Genomic DNA, 16,435 nt, shown 5'->3' on the forward strand with positions numbered 1-16,435 from the left:
CTCTCATTTCAATCCTTCAATCCAATCCCTTCAAACCACCTAGAATAGTAGACTATAGACTATCTGAACCACACCTAGATAGATAGAACTATAGACTATCTGACCACCTAGAATAGTAGAACTATAGACTATCTGACCACCCTGAATAGTAGAACTATAGACTATCTGACCACCTGAATAGTAGAACTATAGACTATCTGACCACCCTGAATATGAGAACTATAGACTATCTGACCACCTAGAATAGTAGAACTATAGACTATCTGACCACCTAGAATATAGAACTATAGACTATCTGACCACCTAGAATAGTAGAACTATAGACTATCTGACCACCTAGAATAGTAGAAGACTATAGACTATCTGACCACCTGAATAGTAGAACTATAGACTATCTGACCACCTAGAATAGTAGAACTATAGACTATCTGACCACCCTGAATAGTAGAACTATAGACTATTCTGACCACCTCTGAATAGTAGAACTATAGACTATCTGACCACCTCTGAAATAAGAACTATAGACTATCTGAACCACCTAGAAATAGTAAACTAGTAGACTATTGACCACCTAGAATAGTAGAACTATAGACTATCTGACCACCTAGAATAGTAGAACTATAGACTATCTGACCACCCTGAATAGTAGAACTATAGACTATCTGACCACCCAGAAGGCAGGGGGATTCTGCTTGTCGAGCTATTCTTGGCAAATGTTTATTGGATTGGTACCATTTACAAATGTATTCAGGTTGCAGGATAAGTTTGTTTTTATTAAATGTGACTGTGTGAGCCTGGGCATAAAGTGAGAGTAGTTTCCCCTGTTCTCATCTGTAAAGCTATCATTCCACACACAGGCAGCTAGACAGTAGTGTTTCCAGAAGCAGTGAGGAGAAAAACCCACTGAAACTGATTCCACTGATATTTCTTCTGTTTTGTTTCTACCTGAGTTTTTGCTAGATTTTTATTCCTTCTTTTTCCACAGTACCCACTGCCCCACCCCAGAACGTGGCCATCCAAACAGCAACGGCCACCCAGCTGGACGTGACGTGGGAGCCTCCTCCATTGGACACTCAGAACGGAGACATCCAGGGCTACAAGGTAAGTTGGAGGGTTTCACAAGAATTCCAAACCATAGAATTCGAATCATTTTAATCATTACAGTCAAAATCATTCAAGTGTATTAACAGTTACAAGTTTCTGCGTGACTCTTTAATCATAGTGGGATGTAAAGGATATCTTTACTATGAGCTAATATGTGTCTGTTTTCCATATCTCCTCCTCCCTCCAGGTGTACTTCTGGGAGTTCCAGCGTAAGAACGAGACAGAGAGGCTGCGGACCCTGTTCTTGCCAGAGGGAGGGGTCAAGCTGAAGAACYTGACTGGATACACCACCTACATGATAAGTGTGGCCCCCTTCAACGCAGCTGGGGACGGGCCCCGGAGCCCCCCGACCAGGGGCCGCACACAGCAGGCTGGTAAGCATACTGTCATGTATATTGTATACAGTAAACAGTATACTGCCATGTAAAGAAACCCACAGGAGTTGTCTGTTTCTTAAAATGAAAGGAAAGCAATTTTATTGACTTAAATTCAAATTCCTCCTCCAACTCCCTCAAACATTCCAAGGGTTTCTATCTGTGAGCTTTTATACGATGCACCTAATGTTGGTGTCAGCATGCCAAGCCAGAAATGTTAGAAACCACACGGCATAAACATCAGTTCCCTATCAATGGCCTCTTTCAGTCTCTTGACTCATCCGCTGGTTTCCTGGACAGTCTTGTTTGGTATGAGATGGTATGAAAATGTTTAGAGGCWATTTYTTTCGTTCTTTGGAGTTTTTTGTCTCAAAACTCCTTCCTGTGGTTTCTTGGAAATGCATTCTCTCTGGCAYAGTGATCTAAATAGCAACATAAGACAGTCGCCAGATTGTTTTTCCCTCCAAAGATCATCCTCCCCCCTCCTTTCTGTACAGTCACTGTAGAAATTTGTTTTTCATCCGATCCCCTTGTAAAATTTTTTGCAGTTTGCTGTGTTTGATATCTCAAGGGGGAGGGGAGGCGTGGGTTGGAAGACACAGAGGGGGGATGTGCTCTAACCTTTTAGGCGAGAGACGGAATAGATGGAAGCAGATGACAAGTGTGTTGAGGAGAGGGCAAGAGAGGGAGGAGAAGAGATACACAGGGCTGATAGCAGGAGGCTCATCACACAATGAAGCCTGTGTTTGAGGGTTCCAAATAGTCCTGCTCAACGACTTAAGAGAACAGGAGAGCTGTGTTCTTTGTACAGTAGTAGTGTCASAAGCTCATCTATGTCACTAGCCTATTATTACTGGAGCCTGACGGTATGATGGCTGTCATGCCCTGGGGACATTAAATGACTCTAAAAGCAAACAGCACATCATCAATAGTTTTGAAATGACTTTGCGTCTTCAAAATCGAGGGCATCCTTCACATGCACACATAGGCCTGGGTTCAGAGGCTGAGACAATAAAAAGGGCCTTGGCTAATGCGAGAAAGGGTCATAGRAKCAGGAGCCTATCTCTTGTTTCTGTAGTGTGAGGCAGCTTGATGTACAAGTACACCCCCTGGACGCTAGTCTGTCAAAGGGCCATCCTAATGTACACAATCCAAAATATAACTGTACATTCCTCTGACCCCCTAACCTCTGACCTGTGTGTCCTCTGACCCCCTAACCTCTGACCTGTGTGTCCTCTGACCCCCTAACCTCTGACCTGTGTGTCCTCTGACCTCCAGCCCCCAGCGCTCCCAGCTTCATCCACTTCAGTGAGCTGACCACTACTTCAGTCAACGTGTCCTGGGGCGAGCCCACCTACCCCAACGGCATCCTGGAGGGCTACCGGCTGGTCTACGAGCCCTGCACCCCTGTGGACGGTAAGACACCCCCTCAACCTGTTCGACGCATCCCACCTCACATCTGACAACTCACCCATCTCTGAGTCTGCATCCCAAATTACACCCTATTCYTTTGTAGTGCACTACTTTTGACCAGGGCCCTATGGGCCCTTATCAAAAGTAGTGCCCTATATAGGGGAATAGAGTGTCATTTAGGACACAACCTGAGTCTCTCTCACTGTATGAGGGTAGGCTAAACATCAACATACCTAATAACTACATTGAAAAACTATATTTTTCCATTGCTGAGTGAGTGGTGGCCATTATTTCCTTTGTTGACGCCAAATAGCATGCTGAATCAGTTGATAATGTTGCTATGTTAACCCTTTTCATTCATTTCCCATGTATGTCCCAACAACTGTTGGAGTGTGCCTGTGTGTGTGTGTGTGTGTGTGTGTGTGTGTGTGTGTGTGTGTGTGTGTGTGTGTGTGTGTGTATGTGTTGTTCCAATCCAGTCCCTGGGTATTAGCCCCACTCTAAATGTGGTGTGTTTGTCTAGAGTCTACCGTGGCCTGTGCCGACTGTCTTCACTCCCCCTCCCCCCCAGGCGTCAGTAAGATAGTGACGGTGGACGTCAAAGGGGCCCCGTTCTGGATGAAGATTAAGGATCTGGCTGACGGGGTTACCTACAACTTCAGGATCCGGGCCAAGACGTTCACCTATGGGCCTGAGGTGGAGGCTAACATCACCATGGGGCCTGGGGAAGGTTYGTCTACCTCTGGCYGAGGCCCATATCCTGACTTGCAATATGCACACTTAACTCAACCTTCTGTGCAAATACTTAATTGACATCAATGAATGATTTACAAATGCCAGAGTGTGCGGATCTCAAGTTAAGCTTAGGCCCTGAATATGCCCTAATATTTTGAAGGTATATTGAGGTTGCCTGACCCTCAAACCTTTCTCTAACCTTTGACCACCATGCAGGAGCCCCCGGCCCCCCTGGAGAGCCCTTCATCTCTCGCTATGGCTCAGCTCTGACTATCCACTGGGCTAACGGTGACCCCGGGAGGTCGCCTATCACACGCTACGTCATCGAGGCCAGACCCTCAGGTATATACACCCAACACGTGACATWCTGGACTGGACTCCACTTGCTTGACTTATTCCTTTTAGCTTCTAGTGGAGCAAAGGGCCTCAACGGTACATCTCCAGCGAACTATGTTCTGGACAGTTTTCATTTCTGGCGCTGGTGGACATATTGGATACTTCCAGATTGATCCACAGTTCACAATCCTTTCCAATCATGCAATCTGTTAACCCAGCTTGGTACTTGCTTCCACAGGAATAATATGATTTAGAATAGGGTGTCAATATGGTCCCAACAGACGATGATGTAAACTCACTATTCTTTTAATGGAGTATTGATTGGGGTGCAGCGGAGCTTGAGACGTAACGACAGGTTTCGTCTGTGATTGACAGCTGTACAGCGGGAATAGAGGAATGATGGATGGAGGCACATAGAGAGGGATGGATTACACCACTGGTGACTTGAGGAATGGGTGGATGGGAGTGGGGGGCACTGAGCCCCAGATGTTAAGAAAGTATCATGCAGATTCACTTGGTAGCATACGAGCCTGTCCCTAACAACATCAGTAGGACTACTCAGCTGTCCATATTACTAGTTACTATGTCACAGTTTTTCATTGTCAGGAAAAACTCCTGGCGCTACTACAGATGAACTTTACCCTTCATATCTCCGTACTTCACTAGTGACATAAACTTTAAATGAACTCTGGTGTTGGCTGATGTTCTTGAGCACTCCATAAACATCAAACTCCTAGGAAGATTTATGGTTATTAGCACTTAGCCCTTATGGATTCTGGCAGCCATTACAAAAGCAAACATGAAACATCCCATAATATTCCATCTTGTGAATCATACCTACTGTCTTTTTATACGGTTGTGTACCTCTCAAAGACAGAGAGCATTATGGGAGATTTACAATATATGAATTGCATGATGTTTATATGGTTTGAATTACCTTGGATATAGCCAGATTATGTTTTATACTAACGTATAGGCTTTTAAATGGGCTTTTCTATCGATTATATAATGACTACTTTCAGTCTCGTTTACCGCAGTTTTTTCATGTTTGATTACTACTCATCCAAAAACCTTCTTCTACTTCTTCTACTCTGCCAACAGATGAAGGCTTGTGGGATATCTTGATCAAGGACATCCCAAAGGAAGTGACGTCATACACCTTCAACATGGACATTCTGAAGCAAGGAGTTAGTTATGACTTCCGGGTCATTGGAGTGAACGACTACGGCTACGGATCTCCTAGTCCACCCTCAGCCTCCATATCTGGTGAGTTATTTCATATATCTATGTCCCAAATGTCACCCTATTCCCTAGTGCACTGCTTTTGACCAGGGTCCATAGGGGTGACATTTGGGACACAATGGTAATTGAACTTCAGGTTTTCATGTTAATCAATGAGAAAATCTTACCTCATTTTATAGAATTTAAGAATAATCAGTGTAACAGAAAATATAGAGTTTTCAGATGCTACCTTTGCATCAGTGCTCCCTGCTCTGTCCTTGTGTTTAGTCCAGTTGTTATATTGCGTGTGTTCTTCTCCTCTAGCCAAAAAGGTGGCGCCGTTCTATGAGGAGTGGTGGTTCCTTGTGGTGGTGGCTCTCGTGGGACTCATCTTCATCCTCCTACTGGTCTTCATCCTTATCATCAGAGGACAGAGCAAGAAGTACGCCAAGAAGTCTGAATCAGGTGAGAGGTCGAGCGGAAGACATGATCAGCATCATATTACTAGACAACAAGGTCTTTGTTATGTTCCTTTTTATCTCAAAGATTCTGTATTTCTATTCTACAATGGTCTACTTTTGGCATATAGCCTATGGGGGGAGAGAGAGAGAGAAGGAGAAAGAGGGGAAAGGGGAAGTAAAGGGGGAGAGAGGGAGAAGTGGTGGATAGAGAGAGAGAGAGACAGGGAGAAATGAGAGAAAGAGACAGTGATCTGTAGAGGAGGAGTATAGTAGGGGGCCTATCTAGTTGTACAGTCTGCTCCTCTCTGACATCAGCAGGTATTTCCTCTGCCTCAGCACTTCTCTCTGCTGTGTGGCGCTGCCAGTGCCAGGCTGCCAGGCTGGGGCAACCCACGGGTCTGAAACACAAGAGGTCTTTTCTTCTCTTCTCTCCCTTCTCTCTCGTCTCTCGCTTCCCTCCCTTCTCTGCTCTCTAACACAGAGATACTCTCACAGACCCCCTGTAACCCCCCTCATGGAATACTGGACCGGTGCACGTTTACAAATCAGCTCGTTATAGTGACTAAATGTTTGCAGAACGACAGCTTTGCCGCCAGATGCCCTTGGAGGGGTCTGCTGTGTAAGGGGGGTAGTAGATGTTTGGACCCTTTCCTTCTCGTAGATTCCCACTTCATTCATAGGCAGGGATAATATTCTCATACTGTAGACCCAGGCCCTTGGAGTCTGCTGATCAAAGCACTTGCAAAGCAGGGTCAGAGGGTAGGGTAGGGTAGGTCAGAGGGTAGGTCAGAGGGTAGAACAGAGGGTAGACCAGAGGGTAGGCCAGAGGGTAGGCCAGAGGGTAGGTCAGAGGGTAGACCAGAGGGTAGGTCAGAGGGTAGGCCAGAGGGTAGGCCAGAGGGTAGGCCAGAGGGTAGGCCAGAGAAGCAACAAGACACATTTTAGATCTGTGTCTGTCCATCAACATGATCTCATAAGGCTATTGACCTGGACTTTGTTTTTGTTTAGGTTTAAAGGCAGTTTTTTTGTTGTTGAATCTTGTGGAATCTGTTATCAATGTTTAGATTCCTGGCTAAACTCACCTAATATACTGGTGATGACATCATTGTGGTATTTCCAGTCACTCTTCTAGTTTCTATTGAACTCAGTAGTAACAGTAGTAGTGGTAGAGTACAATACATAGCATATGCATAACATCCATTCATGATCCATCATCTTGTGTTTCTATAGAACTCAACGGGTATGCCCCAAATGGCACCCTATTCCCTATGTAGTGCACTACTTTTGACCAGGACCCATATAGGGTGCCATTTGGGACATAACCATACAATAGTAACTGTACTAAAGCTGATCCACCCCTAAATTTTATTTTTTTTTAAACAGTACTAGAGTGGGCTTCTGTACATGACATACATAATACAACCTCCATGCATCCTCTTCACAGCATCACTAACCCCCACCTGCCTGTCCGTCCATCCCTCTGGCCTGTGGTCACACAGTGTCTCCCTATGTGTGTTCATCAGGGAACAACTCTAACTGTAATGCCCTGACCCATGGAGATATGGTCAGCCTGGACGAGGGACGCTTCCCCGCCCTGGAACTCAACAACCGCCGGCTGTCCGTCAAGAACTCCTTCTGCCGTAAGAACGGCGTCTACACCAGGTCAGTAACTAGTATGCTAGCTGTTCTGGTAGACTTCCAGGCATTGCGCTAACGCTAGTTAGCTATGGTTCGCGAAACTACCTTCAACTACCTTCAAACTGCACGCAGACATAAAAATGGTATCCATGACTTCATCTGACTTATTGTCAAAATCTTGCACTACCCCATTAAATTGACTGGTTTGAATATGTTTATGGTACTGTATACAGTACCATACGGTACACAATACTAATTATTATGGTTCTGTGTTTGTCATTGAGGAACACTATGACTTCATGCCTTGAGAAGTCCAACTGAGGCTGATGGATGGATGGAAAGGACTTTATGCTGGAATGGATTGGAATGGATACTCCTATAAAACTCTGTTTCCACTGGAAAACAGTACACACAGAGAACTGCTGCTTTTTCTAATGAGGCAGTGTATTACAGACCTGGGTTCAAGTACTATTTAAAATCTTTCAAAAACATTAAGCATTCGCTTTAGCTTGCCTAGATTGCCAGATGGGCAGGATCTGTACTTTTATGACTATTCTATTGGTTCCATTGCACCAGGCAAGATCAATCAAGCCCAGCCAAAGTATTTGAAATTGTTTTTGAACCCAGGTCTGGAATATTCCACTGTCCACAGCTTAACTGTTGATGAGTTCATTACCTTGTCTCTGTTAATCTCATTGTCTGGCACTTTGGACCAGTGATCTGAATGGCAGCTGACCAAACTCACCAGGAGGGACTGAATATGGATTGAGTCACAGTTATAAACCCATGACCCTTTATTTTCCATTAGATGATCACCCCAGTTGCAAAGCTACCGCTAATTTACCGAAGTAACCAGAAATGTCTATAATTTTGGTAATTTATGGTAATTTTGGTAATTTATACTTGAAAAGTATTCATATATAGTATTAAAAAAAAGAATATATATGTATATATATATATATATGTCTGTGTCCATATTGTCCATGAGTTTCTAGTGGATAGACCATATGGTTCAAGAGAAAATAGACTAATTAATTAAAAAAGCATCTAATCAACAATGRTATTCTTTTTACTTAACTCTGCAACTCTTCCAACTATCGACTTTTTTCATAATTGCCATCAGTTTGGCGCCAAAACATTTACAACAAAGACATATTGACATAGTAAAAAAAAGGTTTAATAAAATATATAAAGGATAATTTCATTCTGAAACCCTCATATTAAACACCAATGGTATTCACTAAGCTAATGGTTTATATTCAGGATAATGTTTTACAGCTTTGTCATTATTCTAAAATCATCTTATTTGATTATTTGATGTATTTTACATGTGATAAGGCCCCACAGAGGGCCAGAGATAATTAAAGACACCTGTGATAATCTGAAGTACCCAACAAGGTACAAGTTACCAAAATCCTGGTAGTTTACTGGTAACGTTAGAARGTTTCCAGCAGTAATATGCCCTCCCTTTGCAACYRTACCCAGTGTGTATTCATATTGTCTTGCCATATTATGAGCGATCACAGCATTGCCACTATTGGAATTGGTCTTTTATTTCTGTGTTTTATCAGTACATTAGGAATGACCACCACATTGCAATATATTGCAGGCTCTGTGTGGAGTGTGTAATTGTGTGTGTAGTATTGCCAGCGCGATGGTATTAGGTTAGAGGAGATAGTATTAAGATGAGTGTGACTGACTGACTGTGTGAGCATCCCAAGTAGAGCACTAAATAGGGAATAGGGCTCCATTTGGGACTGACGGCGAGCGAGCTCACAACAACCAGCTGGAGAGCCAGGTGCCCTCTGCTCTGATGTTCTGATGCTGTGCCCGGGGGAATTTGCCCTGTCCTTTATCCACGGGAGGTGTGTGTGTGTGTTTGCCCTTGGGGAAGGATCAAAGGTGCCCTGGCCTTTGAGGAGCAGCCAGCTAGCCAAGTGAGAGGAGGGGTGAGAAGAACGGTGAGAAGGAGTGAGAGGAGGGGTGAGAGGAGGAATGCTCAGATGTACCTCTGCTATCTTTGAACTCCCCATAGCTGAGGTGTAAGGAGGGGAATAACTGGAGACTGCTATCCGTACTGGATCTCCTCACTCTGAGGAAGAGAGGATTGAAACAGTGTTGCTCTATTGTGTTGTTTGAGCCAGTGTGTTTACATCTACAGTGATACGTGAAGGAATGAGGGTGTGAGTTAAAGGAGCTTGAAGCACTCCCAGAGTGCACTGTGCTGTGGAACGCTAGAGCACCTATTGTTAATTGAGTCCCACGGGCCTGAGGAAGGGGGCAGAGGAGGGGGTGATGTGGGGTGTATGGGTGGATTACACCCCTTAGGCATTCACTATACACCCACCCACCTACTACCCCTACTAGATTACTACCTCTGAGGGTTTAGAGCATGAGGTAGTCACCTCATACAAGTACTTGGGAGTATGGCAAGACTGTCCWTTTTATTTGTATTTGTATYTCACCTTTATTTCTCTCAGCACATATCAAAGCTGCAGGCAAGTTAAATCTAGACTTGGTTTCCTCTATCGTAATCGCTCCTCTTTCACCCCAGCTGCCAAACTAACCCTGATTCAGATGACCATCCTACCCATGCTAGATTACGGAGACGTAATTTATAGATCGTCAGGTAAGGGTGCTCTCGAGCGGCTAGATGKTCTTTACCATTCAGCCGTCAGATTTGCCACCAATGCTCCTTATAGGACACATCACTGCACTCTATACTCCTGCACTCTAACTGGTCATCTTTGTTAACCGTCGCAAGACCCACTKGTTGATGCTTATTTATAAAACCCTCTTAGGCCTCACTCCCCCCTATCTGAGATATCTACTGCAGCCCTCATCCTTCACATACAACACCCGTTCTGCCAGTCAGATTCTGTTAAAGGTCCCCAAAGCACACACATCCCTGGATCGCTCCTATTTTCAGTTCACTGCAGCTAGCGACTGGAACAAGCTGCAACAAACACAAAAACTGGACAGTTTTATCTCAATCTCTTCATTCAAAGACTCAATCATGGACACTCTTACTGACAGTTGTGGCTGCTTTGTGTGATGTATTGTTGTCTCTACCTTCTTGCCCTTTGTGCTGTTGTCTGTGCCCAATAWTGTTTGTACCATGTTTTGTGCTGCTACCATGTAGTGTTGCTACCATGTTGTTGTCATGTTGTGTTGCTACCATGCTATGTTGTCATGTGTTGCTACCTTGCTATGATGTTGTCTTAGGTCYCTCTTTATGTAGTGTTGTGTTGTCTCTCTTGTCGTGATGTGTGTTTTGTCCTATATYTTTTATTTATTTTTGACATTTTTAATCCCAGCCCCCGTCCCCGTAGGAGGCCTTTTGCCTTTTCGTCGGCCGTCATTGTAAATAAGAATTTGTTYTTAACTGACTTGACTAGTTTAATAAAGGATAAATACATTTTAAAGAAATACAAAATTTGGTGGTTTACGAGAGGGTAAAGAGTGTGCTACTACCCCTCTACACTTGAGAACTGTTAAATATTTCACACCTCACTCAACAGTGGATGAGCGTCTGAGTGATGGGGGAAGAGAGGGAGGCGGAGGGTTAAGGGAGGGAGGGAGGGAGGGGAGGAGTGGGTCTTGAGCAGAGCTTCCTCTGAATTGTTAAACAAGAAGTTTATCATAATCTCCCACAGGGCCGACAATAAYATTTCTTCACATTCACTCCTTAACCCTGTCTGCTCATAGCAGGGCTATCCCAGCCACGACTAATCTTGTGGAACCAGTCCTTACTCACAGAAGAGACTATTGTGGAACAGCCCAATGTGCATCTTGTTGTAACGTCTGGTGCGTGATATTAGCCCAGGACCAATAAGCAATTTGAATTAGTAGTGGAGATTTGTATAGATCTTACTGCAGATGGGAGAATGTGATGGGACGAAGTTACAGGTTTGTCATTGAGAGTTTGTGTTGACATGTTATAACACAGTGAACTGCTTTTTATCTAAATGACGAAGGGAGACTTGTCTTGTCTATGTCAGTCTGGGGACGTTAAGGCCAACAGCAGACAGACATCAGACTTGGGCTGGGCTGGGATAGGCTCTGATCCAACAGCAAATGGACAGCAGACTTGCTCAGCAATTCCTCCAACGGCTCCAGGAAGATGGATGTTAGCGTTGTCCAGGTTCCAGACAGCTGGGACGTGACAGAGGAGACCTGAGCTAGCTCAACATGATCCGGACCTTATCTGGAGGAGCAAGGAGAATGTTGCAACTTATGTTGCAACTTGTATCACTTATCAAGCGGTGCAGTCCTTCATTAGTGACTGTGTGTCCTCCTCTATCTAACAGGGCTGTCAGCAAGGTCACAGTGGTGGAGGTTATAGGATCAAGGATCTACTAACAGCCATTTATGGGCCAAAATGAAAGGTCCTGAACTCCCCTTTCTGAAAAGTACTTTTACTCTCATGGCTAACTACCAGGAAGTTTGAAAAGACAGGCTGAGTTGGCGGGAGCTTATGTTCATGACAGCTCTTGTTAAACAACTTGGATGMRGTGAGAAGTGTTGCAGTAAAGTCATCTCAAGCAAATTTGGTGATACACAAAGCAACTCAAACAACATTGAAATTGCATCAATTATATCCTTTTCTTAAATTATTTTTTGATATACATTTCACATTTTGCATGTCTCTTGTGATGCAGTTCACAGCAGCACTGACAGATGTGTTGACATGACAACTGCGGCTGAGTTTTGACTGACCCTTCCGCCCCTTTTGTTCCATGCTGGCTGAAGACATAGCTAGCTAGTAACACCAGACACAGATGAAAGAGATGAAAGAGTAAATATATAAGTATCTTTGCCATRGATGAATGGGGTAAACTTTTAATTATATTTGCTGACAACTTAGTCAGATATTGGCACCAGTAGAGTATGTAGCTATATAAACCACAACCCTCTGCAAACACACCTTCTATGATGTTGGTTATAAGGCGGTACTTATTTACATTAGGTAAGAGAATATTATGTTACCATTGGTGTATTAAAATGAGRGTTAAGGTGATGTCACCGTATCCCCTTAATAATCTAACCTCCTGAATCCAAGTGTTTGACATGGGGAGGAGACCAGTAACTTTATGATCAAACTTCATCAATGTAGAAGCAGCAATTATTTTTCATACTTTGATCAGGTTTCCTTCAAATATCATCCAATTTCAAGAAAAAAATGTTTTGGACTGTTCATGACCTTTAACTTATAGAACATGTCAATAATACATGAATAGATTTCCATTGTGATCATTTCACTCCTGCATCCAAGAATATTAMATGTAATCTTGTTACAAATTATTAACAGTATTAGATGTAATTGAATTGCAGCTCTCTCCGTGATTCTCTAGGGTTGGGATTTAGTTCAAATTTGTTAGTACCATGCTTGTGATTACTCCCCCCCACCCCCCCACACACACAATGTGTCTATTACAGAGCCCCAGATACAGCAGGACAAAAAATAAATACATGTACATTGCTTTTCTGGCGGGGGGGGGGGGGGCTCCCCAATTGTCAAATGTTGGGGGATAATAGATTTGAAAGTCTAGGTTTAAGATTTTAGTTTGACTTCAAATGGGGGGGAGGGGGGTGTCAGAACAAACGCTCAGAGTTGAACATGTTTCAATCTTTTATTTCAAAGTTTGGTTTTGGGAATGCACTCAACCTCTAAACAAAATATTTGTGGAAAAAATACTTATGCAAAATAAGGTTGATTTTGGACTGTAAAACTGAACAGTTTGGTGTGGCCTGGGGGAGAGAGAGAGAAAGACAGTGAGGGAGAGAAAGAGGGGAGAGAGATTGAGAGAGGCTGTCCCGGCCTAACCAACCAGGGCCAATCATCAAAAACAGATGTCTGATTGTTTAACAGGCTTAGGGACAGAGGGAGGAGAATGTGGAGGAACTTATGCAGAACGCAAAGCCATCTTTTTTTCACCGAATTTTAAGAAGGACCCTTGAGTGCTTTGAGAGAGTTGTTCTGAGGGAACCACTTGTAGGTGTTGTGAGGTCTCTCTCTCTCCCCCTCTCGCTCTCATAACAAGCATTCTCAATACCCTCCCCTTGACCCTATCCACTACACTTATTCACTCACTCCACTGCTCATAAAGATCTCTCACTCCATACTCATAAATCGTGCTCTTGTAAACCTCCACTCCACACTTATCTATGAATGGAGAGGTTTTTAAAGTGTCACCCATGCTCCATGAAACATGGCTGTTGACTCTTACATGGATTTCACGGTTCATATGGATGATAACTTTTACAAGAGAGCGAACATAACCTAACCTACACATCCTGAGCCTTCCTATGTGAGACTGCATGGGGATGTCTGCCTATACAGTGAGCTCCTCCACTCCATAAGGGTTCAATTCATGAGTTGGTCACAAGGCTAACTGAGCCATTGCATGCACAGGCAGCCCACGGTGTTTAATCAGAAGAGATGATTAATGCTGACTGCAGGCAGGCTGGGATCTAATGGCTGTCCCATGATCCTGATAATAAACAACCCTGCCCACTTCCCACCACTACCCAAACCAAAAGTCAATGTAGTGTCTCCATCAGATATTAGAGGGAACACTCTTTTTATCCCTTGAAAGTAGACTATCAGTGTTAAGTGCCTGGAGAGTTCGGTACATTTCACTGATCATCCGTGTGTATCCTTCAACTGTTTCCCTGATTCCTTTCATACAGTTTCTCTGTGCCATGTCACTCTGATGTGTGAGCGTGATTTTTTGTGTGATTTAATACAATTTGCTTAAAAGGATGGAACTTTCTGTTTCCAAAATGCTATATATCCATTTTCAGAAATGTTGGAAAATTAGCTTGTATTGTTTAAAACACTTATGAAAGAGATYGGTGTGTTTTTTCACTATCTAATCATGGCATGGGGTTATTCGATGACAGCATGTATTTGTTTAAAATCCATCACTTGATGGTTTCATTTTACGGTATGTATATATATAWATAWATATATAAATATGGTCCTGTCTCCTCAGGTCTCCTCCTCGGCCCAGCCCAGGCAGTCTAAACTACTCTGATGAGGATTTGAGCACCACCAAGTACAACGATCTGATCCCGGCTGAGAGCAGCAGCCTGACCGAGAAACCATCTGAGATATCAGACTCTCAGGTACCAACAGTATGTACTACTACTCTTAACGTCTCCCATCTCACTGTATGTCACACTGTCTGTCTGTCAACATATTGAATCCCACTGCACCTCACCTTCACATTGATGCTATGCCCCTAGATGCTGATCTAGGGGTGTGGCAACAGCATTTCCCCCACTAATGGTKAAGATTAGTTCTGGGGGGTAGCAGCTATATCCTAGATCTGTACCTAGAGGAAACAGCACGCCAGAGTGATTGGCTCAGTACATTATCCAGGCACCTGGTTGTGATCTAATGTAACCTTGTCTGTGAGCACACTCAGGGCATTGATAGGTTTGGAAGTGAAATGTGTCCCATGTCTCTCCTGGTCTCTATGGGGCTGTCAGTCTGAGCTGGAGGCAGGTTCTGGGAGTAGGGCCAGTGGCCTGTGCCCAGCTCTGGTGGTGGTCGGAATCAAGCACAGAGGATGCACATGCACACATACACACACAGACTGGAGTGTCGGCTGTGTTCTCAGGCCTAGACTGGATTCCTTCCACAGCCCTGTCCTCGTCTTGGGCAACCGTTACCCATAATGCCCCTCAATACCGGTCCCAGTCTGCTGTTGGCATCTGCTGAATCAGAGGGACAGACAGGGCTGGGGCCCAATGAACAGCTTTCATCAATGGACTGGATGTCTCTCTCGCTTCCTCTCTCTCATCTTTCTCTCTCTCTCTGCTTCTCCTCTCTCTCTTTATCTCCCTCTCTCTTTATCCCTCAGATCTCAAATGAAATTTGAATCTCGCCTTTCATTTTGATCTTTTTCCTGGCTAGCTCGTTTCCCCCTGTGTCTATACTGATCCCCTTGTTGCTGTTTTTGTTCACGCTCTTTCCCTCCTGTACTCTGCTCTTGTGGTTTGTGTGAAAACCCTGTGGTTGGTAGTCTGGTTTTGATGGCAGTCAGATGAAAGTGAGGGGAAAGCGGTTCTAAAATCCCCTGGTTTCAGCCTTCCTTCTATGTTTTCTTTCATCTTAGAATTTTCTACTCTAGCTTTCCCAAATGATCTAGGACTYTATTCCCTATAWAGTGCACTCATTTTGACCAGAGCTCTATGGCACTGTARTAGWGCACTATAAAGGGAATAGGATGCCATTTGGGATTCAGTTTCTACTAAATCCATCCCAGTGTGAATTCCAAAGAGCCAGAAGTCTCTCTCCACCTTATGGAAAGAAGCTTAGCTTCTTTCACATCAATGGAGAAATCTCCCACCCAATCAACTGCTACGGACAGGATCTTTCCCTACAACCAAAACATCCTGCAATATGAGACATTTTTACATGTCATCATCGGGCTGACATATCTACCGTTCCACACCCCTGTATTGTCAAACAAGTTCAACTACAGTAGCCATATCTAGCCCTCCAGCCCTCCAACAAACCCTGCCACCACCCCAGACTTAAGGGGGCCAGACAGGAGTCCCATTTGATGGGCTTGGCAGCCCACAGAGCCTAGCCTGTTCCTCTTAGCCCCGCGGCTCCCCTGCCATCCCCTCTGACAGCACAGCCATATCATCACCCAGATGACCAGGAATGTGATGCTCCTTTGAAGTTTTATTGAGAGGATAACTCCAGGTCATCAGCTTTCACACACGCACACGTACACACGCATGGGTTGGGGTTGGGGCTGTCTTCATTAAGCCCTATAGGCCTCCAGTCCAGTCCTCCAGTGGCAGGTATAAGTTGGCTATTGTCTTCCTCTTAAGAAGGGATTTGGAAGAAAAATAAGTTAATGTGGGGTTGTCATGGCAACCAGGCCACCACAACTGTGCCTGGGCTGTCTGCAGGTAGACAAGACAAACAGTCTCCAGAAGCCAGGAGACAGTGTTGACTTAGGCGGTTTGTTCAGTCAAGTGTCACCSTCTCTCTGTGTGTCTGTGTGTGTGACACTCTGGATAGAGACCAGCGGTAGAGAATGGAATGAGCTCATCTCTGAGGCGATGGGAGATGGTTTGAAGATAATGGYTATGTCCCAAATGGCACCCTATTCCTTTTGTAGTGCCTTA

At 44.2% G+C, this 16,435-nt stretch overlaps 1 protein-coding gene across 1 annotated transcript in view; it reads left to right on the forward strand.

The window, feature by feature from the left end:
* Nucleotides 1-16,435, forward strand: part of sdk2b (sidekick cell adhesion molecule 2b) — a 152,956-nt gene that overhangs the window by 120,459 nt on the left and 16,062 nt on the right. The window contains exons 40-48 of the mRNA XM_070445038.1: nucleotides 986-1,101; nucleotides 1,292-1,478; nucleotides 2,757-2,894; nucleotides 3,415-3,621; nucleotides 3,843-3,968; nucleotides 5,064-5,228; nucleotides 5,508-5,648; nucleotides 7,168-7,306; nucleotides 14,281-14,422. Of these exons, the coding sequence (XP_070301139.1) occupies nucleotides 986-1,101; nucleotides 1,292-1,478; nucleotides 2,757-2,894; nucleotides 3,415-3,621; nucleotides 3,843-3,968; nucleotides 5,064-5,228; nucleotides 5,508-5,648; nucleotides 7,168-7,306; nucleotides 14,281-14,422 (1,361 nt within the window). The remainder of the gene's footprint in view (nucleotides 1-985; nucleotides 1,102-1,291; nucleotides 1,479-2,756; nucleotides 2,895-3,414; nucleotides 3,622-3,842; nucleotides 3,969-5,063; nucleotides 5,229-5,507; nucleotides 5,649-7,167; nucleotides 7,307-14,280; nucleotides 14,423-16,435) is intronic.

Source organism: Salvelinus sp. IW2-2015, linkage group LG8 (genome assembly GCF_002910315.2).
Source record: "Salvelinus sp. IW2-2015 linkage group LG8, ASM291031v2, whole genome shotgun sequence".
In the NCBI taxonomy this organism is placed as follows: Eukaryota; Metazoa; Chordata; class Actinopteri; order Salmoniformes; family Salmonidae; genus Salvelinus; species Salvelinus sp. IW2-2015.